Source organism: Cucumis melo, chromosome 12 (genome assembly GCF_025177605.1).
Source record: "Cucumis melo cultivar AY chromosome 12, USDA_Cmelo_AY_1.0, whole genome shotgun sequence".
Taxonomy (NCBI): domain Eukaryota; kingdom Viridiplantae; phylum Streptophyta; class Magnoliopsida; order Cucurbitales; family Cucurbitaceae; genus Cucumis; species Cucumis melo.
The window spans coordinates 21,087,175-21,103,214 of NC_066868.1; the positions used below are offsets into that span (position 1 = coordinate 21,087,175).

General features: G+C 34.1%; 1 protein-coding gene across 1 annotated transcript; it reads right to left on the minus strand.

Moving 5' to 3' along the window:
* Nucleotides 1-862: 862 nt before the first annotated feature.
* On the minus strand, nt 863-10,515 carry LOC103488440 (eukaryotic translation initiation factor 3 subunit A-like). The gene is made up of 14 exons (XM_051080282.1): nt 10,348-10,515; nt 9,361-9,458; nt 8,327-8,808; nt 7,460-7,675; nt 6,972-7,340; nt 6,854-6,883; nt 6,032-6,259; nt 5,753-5,914; nt 5,045-5,266; nt 4,750-4,962; nt 4,464-4,670; nt 2,893-2,973; nt 1,829-2,030; nt 863-1,568 (listed from the first exon to the last, which is right to left on the minus strand). Exons 2-14 carry the CDS (start codon nt 9,404-9,406, stop codon nt 1,132-1,134), a joined length of 2,895 nt encoding a protein of 964 aa, XP_050936239.1. The 5' UTR covers nt 9,407-9,458; nt 10,348-10,515; the 3' UTR covers nt 863-1,131.
* Between the last annotated feature and the right edge of the window lie 5,525 nt (nt 10,516-16,040).

The following is a 16,040-nucleotide window of genomic DNA, read 5'->3' on the forward strand; positions in this document are numbered from 1 at the left end:
GGAAGAGAGGGGGCAGCCGACGCAAAAGACAAACATTAGAGGAAGAAAGTTTTTCTTGCAAACAAGAAAAGAGAAAAGTGTGGCTGACGGGGAGGAAAAACGTCGGAGTTTCGACGTAAGCGATGACGGGCTTTTTCGAGTAGCGTTTAACGGCGTTCAACGTCGGTGGTGGATTACATCAGGTTTCACTGTGAGTTTCGTCGTGGATGTTCTGTTTTTCAATCGTGATTGTTCTTGGAGTTTGCAATGGGTTGTTCGACACACGAGTCTCCATTCGGAGGAGCAGACAAGAAGAAAATCCCTTATTTTACGTCAAATGTATGAAGACTTTGAAGAGTTTGAAGGGGACAAAGCTAGAAGCTAGCTTTAATCGTTTCTGCCTAAATGTGCACGATTTGAAAAAGGTACGATATAGCTGCAGAAATTATGTGAGCATTAATGGTAATAGGTGTTAATCGTGCTGTGAGTTTTATCTAATTATATGGTATTTGGGATTTATTGAATAATTATATTTCATATTCAAGTTTGTCCCTTAGGTAGGGGCATTTAAGACATTACTCATGCAATTTTCTTTTCAAATTTTTCATGTTTCGCTATTTTGTCAATTTAAAAATAAATTTTATCATTTATCCAAAATCAACCTCCTATTTTGCTCTTCTTCTTGTTAACTAGATTAAAGTTGAGGAACATTCTAGACCTATTCTCGAAAACTTTGGTAGATTAAACAATTTTTATTCATATAACGACTTCTTAGAAGATCGCTGGGAAAATATTTCATGAGTAACTTTTAAAGTAGAACTCTTTTTTTTTTTTCTAAATAGAAATTAACTTAAGAAGAGCCAATCAACATATGCATAGTCTATAAAAAATAAAAAATGCTTACAATCAAGCACTTCATTAAGGCCTACCTCAAAAGATGGTAGGAAAAAAAGAACAAAGGAAAAGATGATGCACTTAAAACTATTACAACCTATTAGCTGCTGCTTCTTCCCTTTAATTTCTCAGTAGTAGCAAAAACAGGTCATCGTTTATTTATTATTTTTTTTTTTTCAGAAATGATTAAATTTCCTGATCAAACCCAAAACTTTACTTTCAAATTCATATCAACTTGCTCCACATCTGCCACCACAATCAGCGGTCTGTACTGGAACGAACTCGGGATGAGGACCATGATGGTCTTGAACTTCCAAATGCAGATCTGCTGTCATCATTACGCCAACTGTCCGGTCGAGATGGTCGATTATCAGGCCGGCTGCTTCCCCATCGACCAGATTCAGATAGTGGTGCATCAGGGGTGGAGCCTTCGTTCCGTCGAAACTTTGGCACGTATTTTGCTGGGGATGTTGCAGCAGCTGCAGGAGCAGCAGTCCTGGGGTCCAGAGGCCGAGAACTAGGAGCAACATCAGGTCGAGCAGGAGCATCACCTGATCTGGCACTACTACCAAAGAGACTTTCTTTCCTCAGTCTTTCTTTTTCTTCCAACTCTCGCTCTCTCTGTCTCTGCTTCTCAGCTATCTCATCCAATTTAGCCTTGCGTTCAGCTTCTTCCTTCTTTCTCCTCTCCGCCTCTGCAAAAGTTCAAAAGATGTCATCAACAAAGAAAAATTACGTATCAACACATTTTTAAACAACCAATATCAGCTATAGCTAAATAGAACCAGTTGTCACACTAATGTACATTATATGAAAAACTAAGGAGGGATCTCTTAAGTTGTTTCAATCCATGTTCATAATGTCTAACAACAGTTGATAACTGCATATCCGATATTTTCAAAAGGCACAAAATGATGTTTGACCCCATAGAAAATTATGATTTTTAAACAAATACCTTCACGCTTGCGTGCTTCCTCCTCTTCACGTAATATTCTAATCCTCTCCTCTTCACGCCTTACATAAAAGATTTTCTTTCTCTTAGCCTCCCTTTCTGCTTTCCGGGCCTGAATTATTTGCCTGATATGCTCTTCTCTCTCAGTTCTACGTCTGCTGAATTCCTCTTGACGAAGACTAATTACTCTTTCTTGGAAACTTTTCTGCAGAGCACAAAACAAAAGGTTAAATTTAATCATGTGTCAAAAGTCAATTTCTGCGAAGATGCGTATATTCGAATTTCACTTCAGAACATATACGAAATAAATTATAAAATAATAATATTTTCTTAAGAAATTAAAATAACTAATAATCTGGGGTGGGGGGGGGGGGGGGGGGGGGGAACGTCTGATGTGCCCACAAGACAGATACAAGGCATCGGAAAATAATGATAAAACTATCACATAGTTCCAAAATACAAAGATTATTTTGGAGAAATTTTTTGGAAACTTAATAATTAAACTTAAAATGCTCTTAACATTAATAACTAATGAGCACCATATTAAGACATATTTGTAAAAAACATACTGATTTTTTTTCTAGGAAACAAATACATATTCGAAAAAAAGAGTAAGAACGGACAGCCTAGTGTGGCAAGGGGTAGAGATTATGCCTTCCCGTAGAGGGGAGCCCCTTCCAATTGTAAATTAGTTGTATCAAACAAAATAAATAAATAAAATAAAAATAAGAATATTAAAGGTTCAGAATTAATTATCATTTGATGTGGGGTTGTGAATATATTTAAGAGAAGTAAAATGATAACAAAAACATCCAGAAACAACACACTACCCCCACAGAGAGAACAAAGTTAGTCAATGGAAACAAGGACGCAAAAATTTTAATGTTATCTTTTAAATAAGATCTATACTCTTTACAATTATTGACAAGATTTCTTTTAGATCGCAAGATTATTAAATAAAAAACGCCATCATCACAGCACATTAATGAATCCAAAAACTTTGAGCAGACAAAGGTTAATATTAATCCAACAGAACCCAATAGAGCCATATGAAACTAACTACCAACCTTACTCTCCAACATTCTCGCCATTCGATTCTTCTCCTTGAGGTCACCTTCATGGCGCTGCTTGCTTAACTCAACCTCCAGCTGAAATGCAGAAAAGAAATTCATATTTTAATAAAATAAACTAAAAGAAATTTATGAGCATATCATCAAATGTAGCAGGAAAAAACTGACGACACAATAATGGAAGTACAACAAGTTTTAAAGGAAAATGAATAGATGAAATTCATAACAAACAGTGCAAAAAACTGTATGATAACTGTGTTATGCAAAAAAAACTCGGAAAAGGTTCCCCCTTTGACATCAGAAACACTGAAAGTAGTAATTGAAAATGGTAATGCCACTAAATAAGTCATGTGCATCAGTTCATCTTTATCAGTTCACACACGATTATGGTGATCGGAGTTAGAAACTCTCACAAGACCTTGCACCAATTTTTGTGCAAACTTCCCTCGCTCACTAATTCCTAACCTCATTAGAAGTATAATCTCTACTTGTAAGTTTACTGCACTAACTGGCTTCAATAATACTGTCATCCACAGCCGACTTGATGTTAAGATCTGAAATATATTGAAATTAAAGGGAAACTTCAAGATAATCCAAGTTCAAGGTACTTGGGATCCCCTCCCTTGAGCATACTAACTCAAGCCCTAACCACTCAACTAATGCCCCCCTTTCTTCATCACCATCCTTCTACTTATAACTACTCTCAGTAACTAACTGTTCATCTAATTACCCTTATCCCCTAGCCCCATACTAAGTATCTAGTACTAGAACCTAACACTTCACTCTAAACCCAAAAAACCACAAGTACCCATCAAAGTCATTTCTTTTCATACTACTGGAGAACTTCCAATTAAGATAGTAAGGAGTGTTCTGCTAGTTTTTCTTCAACCCTCGCAATATGACATAATGTAGTCAAATTCAAGCCACTTCTCGCTAACTATCCATGTTAGTTCATTACTCAAAATACAGGAGGAATGTATTGAAGGTTTCTTACGCCAATTGGAGAATCATTTAACTTAGGACAAAAGACACGAGTCAACTCACAAGCCAGCAAAATTGTAGTCGCCCACCCAAAACTACCTCTTGAAAATACTCGAGCCATCCTCCATGTCACCATACTCAAAAGAATAAATTCCCATAAACACAACCAAAAAATCAAAACCAATTAGCACTGCACTATGTTAGATCATCCCTTTCTGCTCGTCACTATGCTTTGGAATGTTAGGGCACAGATACAGAAGCTACACAAAGCAAAATCAAAACATGAAAGAGATGAAAACTCATTGGAGGCCTCAACACTTTGATTTAGGCCGATGTGCAAACACCACTTGACGCCAAAATATATATCCACGCTTTCTTTGTTGCATGAAAATCCCTTTATTTCCCTATGGATGATATGCACATGCCATATACATCTTTAATTTAGTTTGTTGCCTAAATACACCGACATATATGATATACATTTTCACAGTTAAGAATTAAGAAAACAAACTACAACCAAATGCATATAATCATACATAATCATAGTTTCTTTCAATGTGTTGAACAAATCATTCAGAAAGCAAAACCTGCTGATTACGTTCATGAATCATTCTCTCTTCAAGCAAGCGTTGCTGAAATTCTTCTTCAATTAACGGTGCTGCCTCTTCTCTTTTAGCTCTTTCTAAATAATCCATAGTTTTGGCGAGCTTTTGTAATTTCTTCTCCATTTCCTGCCTCTCCCTTAATTGTTCAGTAAGGGCCAATTGCATTAAAGTTTGTTTCGACAACTTTTCCTGGTGATATATATCCATTGTTATTAATCCATTCAACATCATTCCGAAATAAGAAAAAGAATTAACAAACAGAACTCACAGAGTCAAGAACCGGTTTCCTGCTTCCCTTCTTTTTGCCAACGCGCTTTTCAGCTTCCTGAAGTAGAGCCTGTGCTTCCTCAAGTTCTCGCTCTTCTATTTCCCTACGAAGCCGTTGGTTTTTCCTTTGTTCATATTCTGCAGCAAGTCGCTTCTGCTCAGCTTCTTCAGTTATCTTCAGTAATTTTAACCTTCTTGACTCCTCCTCGCGTTCCTAAACACAGTTACATCACATTTTTATCATATATACATCAACAGAAAAATGAAAATGGCTATTCACAGTTTGATGAGGCTACCATTTCCAAAAGCTGTCGTTCCAGCTCTTCCTTCCTTTTCTCAATTATTGATTTCCGAGCAAGCAACCTTTTGTGCTCTTTATCAACAATATCTGCCAAGTCCGGCAATATATCACCTGTTTTTGAGGCTTTACCAACTGGAGGGTAGATCATAGCTCTTGCGTTGTTTAAGGATTCAGCAAGAACGGTCAGGTGGTCTCGAAGCCCATCTGATTCGATACCCTAAATTGATACATAAAAAAACAATTATGCTTTTTCTATTGTTGTTCTCCACTCTCTCTCTCTATCTATCTATCTATCTATATATATATATATATATATATATATTTTTTTTTTTTTTTTTTTTTAATTAATTAATTTTTTTATTTAAAGAAAATGTGTTTATAAACATCAATTCAAAATATATACATGAAACTGAGAAAAGACTACAATTTCCCTAAATCTTAATAAACAGAAAAAGATAAAGTCATTCCCTTAAATTCAATATCAATACTTTGAATAAGATCTGAAGACATGTCGAAGATCAAAAAGGGCAGAGATAAAGTCATAAGTGTTTAATAATAACTTAAACAGCAGATAAAATAAGATTGGATACATTAACATCAAGGGAAAAGCAATTATCTAGCATGGCTCAAATCTCAGTGACATTGTCCCTTAGTGCAAAAGGAGAAGAAAGGAAAAAGAAAAATAGGAAAAAAAATTCAATACCAAATTGCCAAATAACACAATGTTCCTTGAATGATCAACTTTCATGGCAATGAAATTTTGTTTAACTGCATCAACTGATATTTTTTCCACGGCAGAAAAATCAAAAAATGGGATCATCTGCGATAGACTCTCAATTTTCATAGTCTGATACACCTTGGAGACCTGGAATAACATAGTTCAATAAAAAATTCAACGCATCAAAACAAAATTTTCAACCAATGTTTTTTCTTTATATATGAGCAATATCATTGCAACGTTTAATATATAAAAGTGAAGTACCTGCTGAAGCAGCCTCAGGGTAGCAAGTTTTTCAAGAGCCGGAACATATTGGGACAATTGCACTTCAGGGACAGATGAAGCTGATGAAAGCTTACCTCCAAGCTTCGATATTTTGTTAAGCAAGGGTTGCAATTTTGTTGCAAGATCAAGAGGGAAGAATTCATGCTCCAAAAGATGATAGAGATCTTTAACTTCCTGAATTGTGCAGCTAAGGACTCCTTTAGACACCTAAAGAAAAGCAGAAATCTACTAAGCAAACAGAACTTGAATTATGAGTACACACTAAAAGCTGTGATACGTATCTGCATGGAGTTTTCACTGTAAACAAAAAAAAACATAGTCCTTCGTATCAAAAAGGTGCGGAAGGAGATTGCACATCAGCCCTAATGAAAAAAATTTTAAGAGCAGTCCATAGTCGGTAAACATTATGAAGGTTATCAACATTAGTTGCTAAAGCTTCCAATAAGACAGTTTCATTGATGAATGAAATATCAAAAGAGTTACAAAAGTAGCTAATGACGTGAATACAAAAGATTCCTCCAAAAAGAAACAATGAAATTTAAGCTGTAACTTTAGAATGGTTGCATATTTTTACACCAAAAAAGAGCATTGATTAAAGATGAATCAAGAACTTCCCTGGGATTCTTTCTTTTCCCCGAAAAATTATTGTGTGATAGGAAGCAGGATGTTAATTCCAAAAGGTATTGAAATTTACTATCCACCCTTATTACTTCAAATGAATGTGAACAAATTGAAGTATAACTTCAGCGGGTAAGAGGGAAAGAGTCAACAAAATATTGAAGTAAAAGTAATCAGACATACCAGTTCGGAAAGAAGATTCGCCCTTGAAAGCTGGATGAAACATAAACAGAAAGAATGTAAGGTAATGTTCTGGTTGAGAAAAATATAAAAGAAAATCCAATTAGGCAAGTTGTTTTACCACATCTCTACTTTCAAGTTTGGAATCTAAACTGAACCCTATAAGATTAGCCATCCTCAAATTCCGCTCTTTCTCATGTTCAAGTTCTAAGTGGGAAGCACCATGCTTAGAGTCATAGGGAGACACTGCAAGCGCTGCCAAAATAACAGATGAAGCTATCAGCTGCAGATCCTTCTGGCTTAGATTTTTGTTGAAACTTTTCTGGATGGAGAAAAGTTTGAACCATGCATATGCATGATAAAGATTGCTATCCGATATCCAAAAGATCTCTGTTAATTTGACGTAATACACCACCATCAAGGATGGTTTGGGTGTTTTCTTCACCATACACATCAAACCATGAATATCTTCCACAGAACGAAAAGCTTCCTGTAAAATCGATAATATATAAAAAATTTAATTCAATTATTTGTAGAGTAAGAAATCCTGACATGTATTTTTAAAATCTGGACAATAACCCACTTCTTTCATAAGAAAAAAATTCAGACCTGCCAGAGCTCAAGCTCTGTGGCAACCTTCAGCTGTTCAAATCTTGTGTCAAGGTATAATTGCAAGCTCTCTGGAGCAGAAAGATCAGGTCGATCCCTCTGGTCTCTATACTTGTTGAGATTAGCAAGATGATTTCTGATAATTTCACATAATCGGCGAAATTCTGTTGTTCTTTTGTACACCTTACAAAACTGGAAGGCACGATGGGCTGTCATCTACAAATGGGGAACACCAGCAGAACTAAAATGAGTAACATTACTATTACTGGTCAATATAATTCATAAAAATATAAAAAATGAGGCTAATGATATTTTGTTTTATGGTAAAAGTTCATTCAGCTCCGCAAGAAGAAAAAAAAAAGAAAATGGAGGATCAGTAAAATTTCAAGTAGTCAGTTTCCCTAAAAAGATGTATACCAAAGTTCCAATAATGTCTTTGGGACCTACTAAACACAATCGAAATTTTAAGACCTAAAAGACACTTTTAAAGTTCATGATCATGACCTATTGGACACAAAATTGAAAGTACATGAACCGGTTTTTAAAGTTTAGGGGTTAAATTTACACAAAGCTAAAAGTGTAGGGACTAGACTTTAAAAAAATTGAACTCTTATAGCAAAATAGCCCCAAGAGCCCTAAACACAACTTCCTATGGCTGATACAGATGTCAAAAGCTTTCTTAGATCCTCCAACCATTAGAACCAATAGGAAGCTGTGTTACATTATGCAAGGATTTAACTACTACTACCTAACAGGCCCAAAATAAAATTCCACTCAAATACTATACTTCTCATTTTTTAGAAGATATAAACTGAAAAGTAAATTCAATAACGCATACACCAAATAACTAGCTTAGTTATGACCTACCGCATAAAGCGCCTCCAACTTTGAATTATTTCGTAGTATCTCCAGAACTGTTCGATATGTCTCCCATAGAAATTTAAACCAAGGGGTAACAAGTTCACGATCAGATCTATCCTTCCCCTTTTCACCACTGACATAACTAAGCATCAGATCTTCTGGTCTTTTATCAGCTTCCAAATCATCAACGTCCAGAGCTTCTTCTAAGGCTTGAGCTTGACTACGAGCCTGCTCTGCCTTCTCAGTTGAAAGATGCAGAAAATGCTTGATTACTTCCTCCAAAGAAGTAACATTGACTTGCTGGCAAACAATACGGTATTGAATTAAACCATCCTTAGCAAACCTTCCTTTCCTCATGTCCACACAGAGCTCAACATACTTAAACATAATCCTCTCTAGAGGTTTCTGCCATGCTCGATATCTCTTTGAAGTTATAAGATCATGAAGAGCTTGCAAGGCATCTTGCTTCTGGCCAACATTTATCAGCTCTGAACGGACAAGAAGAATAAATTAAATACTTGATATGCTTCATTTCACAGAAAACAATAGACACATCATAAATTTCAATATATGGCAAATAGATCAACAGTGGTGGACTAGAAACACAAACATGGAACTCAAGTAACAAGAAACACAAGCCACAACATTGGCAAACTGACATTTTATATGCCCAGAATAAGAAAAGAGATTTTCCAATGATTTTCTAATATTTTCCAACTACCCGTAAAATTATGTTATACAAGTTATATTATATTTATATTTATAATTATTATAAAATGAGAAAAGGAAGTGAGTTAAGAAGACATCAGCACACGAATAATGTACTATCAATGTCACTTAGGACACATATACTGAACCAACTTCCCAACAAACAATAAACAGCAAAAATGCATTGAATTTTGAGGACTTAAAGTACCAGAATTTGTCAAAAAAAACCAAGTATTCGACTCAAACGAAGTCCCTAGAAAATTAATGACATACTCGCAGATACAACTCAATCTATAGCAAATGCAAATACAAAAAACATTATGCTTATTCACCTTCAGCACGTTTTAAAGCATTCTCTGGCTTTACAAAAGACGTCATAACTCAATCCAATCTTTAGCTCACCCAAGGCGGGCATGCAACGCTGAATGACCTGAGACACCCAAGAAGAACCATTATGAAGACTAAACAAAACAAGTAAACTTCATGAGCAATACTAAGAACCAACTCCCGTTGAATAAAGGGAAAAAAAAAAAGAACAAAAAAACTAAAAAACTAAAAAGAAAGAAAACTAAACTAGAATTCTATAACACTCTCAAGAGGAAAGCAAATCTGTTCATTAAAAGAAAATGATAATAACAATATTGCAGAAGTTGATCAGCTTCACGTTACAGCTCTTTCCTGCAAACCTAGATTTGCAGTTTAGTTATCACCCCTAAATTGAAGCATCCCTGGCTTAATTCCAGCTCTTTCCCGTAAACCTTCCTCTTCCCACCTTCAATTTACCGGTTTTCTTCCTTTCTACCCAACAAATTACAGAGCTGAAACTCTAGATTTATCTCTGATTTTCAACTCGCATCATTTACAGAAACTCGTTTAAATCCCTGAAACTAAACCCATCAAAAGGTTCCATCAAATGCGAAAGCAACGGGGTTGTATAAATGCCCAGCTCCACTAGCCGAGGGAAGGAAAAAGGGACTAAATCCCGCTGTCTTCTTCTACTACTACTAAAAAACCAAAACGTTCTATGAGACCCAAATCACAGGTAAAACCACAAAACCCATTTGATCAGGTGTCCAAAGACGAAAACGAAGAAGAGTCAATCGATTCAATAGCGGAAAACTTAAGTGTTTCAGCTATATTTGACTTCTCAGACCCAGATCATAAATATTCCAGAAGCAAAAAGAAAAAAAATCCACCAAATCAATAAAAAGGAAAAGAGGAAACTAGCATCCACAGTGATGATAATCGCAGATCGATTGACGATTAGTTTATTCGGAAGAAAAACTTAATTGAAGACAAATAAAAATTCCACGAAAAACCTTTAACGTTGAAAATGTGGAGACTGATTGTGTGAGAGAGACAGAGAGCGACTGAGAGACCGACGACGGAGAAGAGAACGTCGGAGAAGGAAGACCGACGGTGGAGACTAATCGAATTGAAAAACGGCAGGTGAAAGCGATGAAATTTGGTAACGTGGAACCTAACTCAAATGAGTCGGCTCGGTTAAACCGTGAACTGAACGGTTCGGTTTGAATAACGATAGCCTGATTCGAATTGGTTCAACATGGTTCGGACTTTTACACCGCTATATATATTGGCTTTTATTATTGTAGTTTTGAAAAATATTTAAGAATGTCATAAATTTAGGAGCGCATGGATATTGAAAGAATATAATATAATAATAATAATAGGGGTCTTTTCAAAAATATAAAAAAACCATAAATATTTATATTGTATAAAACAATTCCGAAAATATAAAAAGTCCAGAGGCCCACCGTGTAAAATACCAAAAATGTCCCATCAACAATCCGCGTAATATATTTGTTAATGCGATTTGCTACACGATCGTTTAATTAATTTGGTACACAATCGTTTAGATTTGGCAACCATTTTTTTTCAAAATTTGATATACGATCGTTTAGATTTGGGGTTCCAAGTCTAAAAAAAATTCAAATTTTGGTATACGATCATTTACATTTGGCTACACGATCATTTACATTTGGCTACACGATCGTTTACATTTGGATTCCAAATCTAAAAAAAATTCAAAATTTGGTATACGATCGTTTAGATTTTGCTACACGATCGTTTAGATTTGGCGCAAATCTAAACGATTTTTTTTTTCAAAATTTGGTATAAAGGATTTTTTCAATATTCTTTATACACGATATTTTAATTTTGGTTACTCTAATTTAAATGCCTACTCAATTTTTTCAAAATTCTTTATACACCATCTGCGTAAAAAAGAAAAGAAAAAAGACGATTTTTTTCAATATTCTTTATACACAATCTTTTAGTTTTTGTTACTCTAATTTAAATGTCTAACCAATTTTTTCAAGATTTTTTATACACCATCTGTTTAAAAAATAAAAGAAGAAAGACGATACAATGCATACGAATGAAAAGAAAAAAAGGAATAAAAAAAATAGATTTAGTTACCCAAATCTAAAAAAAATGGAAGAAATTGCATGAAAGAGTACAGAGGAAGAATACGATAAAAAATCGCAGAGAGGAGAAAATGATGAAAGGACAAATTTGGAATATTTAAAAAATGACTAAATTTATGGGCTTTGTTACACGAGCCGTAAATATTTTAGTAGTTTGTTATATTTAGGAAAGTTTCCCATAACAATATAAATAAATGACAAAATTACTTAAATGAGTTCTTTTATAAAACACTAAAAATTTCTAATCTCCAAGGTTTTTGGAACTTCAACCAATATTCTGTCTTATAAATTTCATCAAATGTCACTATTAATTTGACAAACATGAGGTGAATTACATGGTCATTAATGATTGGAATCTTCAAGACACGCGGCAAAAAAATTGAGTGTGGAGAAGAGTGACACATGGCAATTGACACCATATATATTGGAGCATCTATCTTAATAATATTTATAATACTCTCTCTTAGATATGCATTGCATATATGAAATATGTCTCACTAAAAGGAAAAATCATAAAGGAAAAAAATTTTGGAATTTATGTCCTAAAACGCGTAGTTTGTTATCATATTTGATTTAATAAAGTCGTTATTGAGAAATTATTAGTGAATTTAATATTATACTCTTAAATCCAATAAAATAAGGTCCCAAGGTAATTTTGAATATACTTGAACTTTATGTAAAGACATAAACGTGGATCAAGTTCAAGTATATAGCTTAAATAGTCTATAATATACGAATAAGGTTGGGTACCTTATTTTAGAAAGACTATGAATGCGGTCTGCTTTGTAATTAGTACAAACGACGTGATCCTGAATCGTTTATGTGGAGACATCCTATGTCTATATAAAGAGTATACATAAGATTGAACCACGAAATATTCACTTTTACGTTATAACGTCGTTTACTGTTTAAAATAACTATTTTGATTATTGATGACCTAGATAACTTAATCTTAATCATGAGTAAACTATGAACTCCTGTTCACACGAGATTATCCTTAAATCTGCATAAGTGAAAACAGCTTATTAGCGCTTCCCTAATAAGCCTCCCATTTCAAATGTAAGATCGGATGCATAGTTGGGGACATAGAGTGCAAAACGGAATTTACTCCTACCCACCTTAGGGTCAGTAGATAGGTTGTTCCTTTGAGGACTAAATACAAGTCTTGAACAATGGGTCCCAACCTTGTTGGGTTTTATGTCCTAAAACTCGTAGATAGTAAATATAATCAATTGACCGTCATTAATAAAGTATTTTATTATTATAATTTCAATAAGTGTTATTGATTATATTATTAATTTTGTCTTAATAACCTAAATCCAATAAACTAACATCCTAATCTGTTTGATGAGTCTTGCACAATATGTAGAGACATACGGGGATCAATGTTCAAGATCAGCTTAAAGGGTCTATAGTATAGGGTTAAGGTTGAGTACCTTATCCTGTTAACACTATGGATACAGCTCACTTTGTATTTGATACAAACACATTGATCAAATGTGTTCATGTATGCGACATGCGAGTGAGGGTATCCTATGAAATGAGTTTGCATAAGACTGGACCACGAAATAGTAATCACTAGATGTAACTCCGTTAACTAGTTGGATTTCTATTTCATTAGGATGACCTATGTGACTTAGTCTTAATCCTCAGTGTATTATGAACTTCTGTTTGCGAGGGATTGTCCTTTGATTTGTACGGCTAAGAGTGGTCAAATTGCTGACTTAATATGCTTATCATTTTGGGGACAAGACCGAGTGGGGAGCTGGGAACATAATCACACAAGATGGAATTCACTTCTTCCCACCTTTAGGGTAAGTAGATAAGTGTTCCCTTAAATGGTATCTTCGGGACTTGAACAAAAGGTCCTACCCTCTCTATGGCACGAGAGGGGTTTCTGTTTAGTGGTTGAACCATAAACAGATTGTTCATTAGAGAAGCACTGGTATTTAAGGACTAGAGGTAACCTAGGGGTAAAACGGTAATTTGACCCAGCTGGTGTTACGAACACTTGTGAAGGACTAACTTACTGGTATTGGTCTATATCCGTGGACACAGAAATATATCTACAGTGAGAAGAGTTCAGCTGTGAGTCTTTAGTGGAGTGTACACACAGTTAACGAATATTGATTAATGTAGTTAATGAGTTTAGCTAATTAATCTCATATCGTTGTAGCTTCTAATCTGTAGGTTCATTAGGTTCCCTTCCTAGCTCACAAAGAGTAATGAGATTTATTTATATTGGTTGTAATTTGAAATGTTCTAATTTACTTTGGGAATTAATATAATATATATTTATACATTATAATATAAAGTTTATTAGATTTTATTATATAAATTTAATTTTGGATATGATTCAAAATTAAATTACGAGAGAATAAAATATTTGAATAAGTTCAAATATTAGTTTAATTTGAATTATATTCATATTAAAACTATAAGTTAAAATTTAATGTGTATATGATACATATTAAAACTATAGGTTATGAGAGAAATTTATATTTGAATATTATTCAAATTATGGATTAAATTAAATATAAGATATTTAATTTAGAAATTAATTAATTGGAGAATTAATTAATAGTTTAATTAAATTAATTAAATTAAAACTATAAGTTATGCGAGAGATATTCATTTAGATATGATTTAAATGAAAATATTAATTAAATATGATTTAATTAATTAAATTAAATTAATTAATTAGTTTAATATATATATATATATATATATTAATTTAATAATTATTATTAAGTTAATAGGGAATGTGGGTGGTTTTCCCACGTTCCCATTTATTATCTCCAACTTCCCACTTCTTTCGTCTGAAGAAGCGGGAATACTTTGCGTAACAATCAAATGGGTGAGTTCTGGGAAGAAGATTGCTCTCCCATTTTCTCTCAGAACAAATTTTCTCTCTAAGAAAAGTTCCCTTATTCCAATTTTGGTTCCCACAAACCACCTCAATCAGAGAATAGGAAGGTTTCCAAGTGGTGGTTGTTCACACGAGATTTCAGGAGAAATTTAATTCGTGGAATCGAACTTTGTATTGATTTATGTATTGTGGATACAATCTCTAATATTTACTCCTTTGATTCTTTCTCTCGGACACAAAAAATAAAATTTAAAACTTTGTGGTCTTCGATCTTCAAGAAGTTGTAACTACAAGTCAATTCGAGCTTCAATCTTCTGGAATTCAAGGAAGGTTTGATATTCCAAGTCTTCGATCTTTCAGAAGGTTGATTTCGAGGTTGATGATAACTTGCACGTCTTGAGAGTCTTCAGAAGTTTTTGTCTTCAATTCTTCAGAGCTTCGATTCTTCTCTTCAATCAAAGGTCTCCCCAAGATGAATGAGAAGGTCTCTATTTATAGAGAATCTCGATGGGCTTTAGGTGGGCTTGGGCCCATTTGCTTGTTGGGCGGGCTTAGGCCTGGGCCCATTTGCTTGTTGGGCGGGCTTAGGCCTGGGCCCATCTGCTTGTTGGGTTTAGGCTTGGACCCATCTGCTTGTTGGGCTTGAGCTTGGACCTGTTTTCTTGACAGGCTTAGGCTCGGACCCATTTGCTCGATCGGTTTGGGCTTGGATCCATTTGCTTGGTGGGCTCGAACTCGACCCACTTATTTGCGCAAGCTCGGGTCCATTATTTCTTTGGCCCAATTTTTTTTAGGGCCTTGAACTAGGTTGGGTATGAGAAAACTTGACTACCTAAATCCAATCAAATTATAATTATCTCAATTTTGCTGTGATGACGTGGCGTGATTTAATTGGTCAAAATTTCCTGTTCAACAAATGCCCCCTTTTCGAGATTTGTACACATGTATGGGTGGATGAATCTCGAAAATGATAAGCTGAAACAAAAAATACAAGTGATATTGTTCTTGACTTTTGCTCCAGTTAATATGTCGAATTAATCAAACTATGCGTTTGGACATAAGTTTGATTAAAAATGAAGTTTTGATACAGCCCAATATCAAATTTGTAGTGAATTTTGATTTTAATTCACCATTTATTTATTTATTTTGGAATATAGCCAAAACTTGAATGAAATTGAACTTTTTCTTTTTTACCAATGAATTTAATGGAAGAATTGAGACATAACATTTATAAAATTGGAATATTGCCAATTCATCAAAATATGAATTTAAGTCAAAGTTTTTTTTTTTTTTTTTTTTTTTTTGCATATTCTCTTAATTTGAATTTTTAGCGAATTGGGATAAAATTTGAAAAGTTTGCCATTTTTTTTTTACTTCATTTCAAATCCATTTATGATTTGGGATAAAATTTAAACATTTTTTTTTAATAGATGAGAAAAGAAAATCGGGGGATTTTTTTTTCCCCAAGATTTGAGGTTTTTTTTTTTTTTTAAGGTTTAATTATGAAGAGGATATGGGAGGGATAAGACTTGAAAATTTTTTTAACGCTTTAAAAAAAAAACAGAATATCATTTTCTTTTCTTAATTAATCTAAAAAAAAAAACAATAGAGGAGGTCTTTTTTTTATTATTTAATAAAGGAAAAGAATAGAGGAGGTTAGGAATTCTCTCCTATAATCTCACCTAATCTAACTATT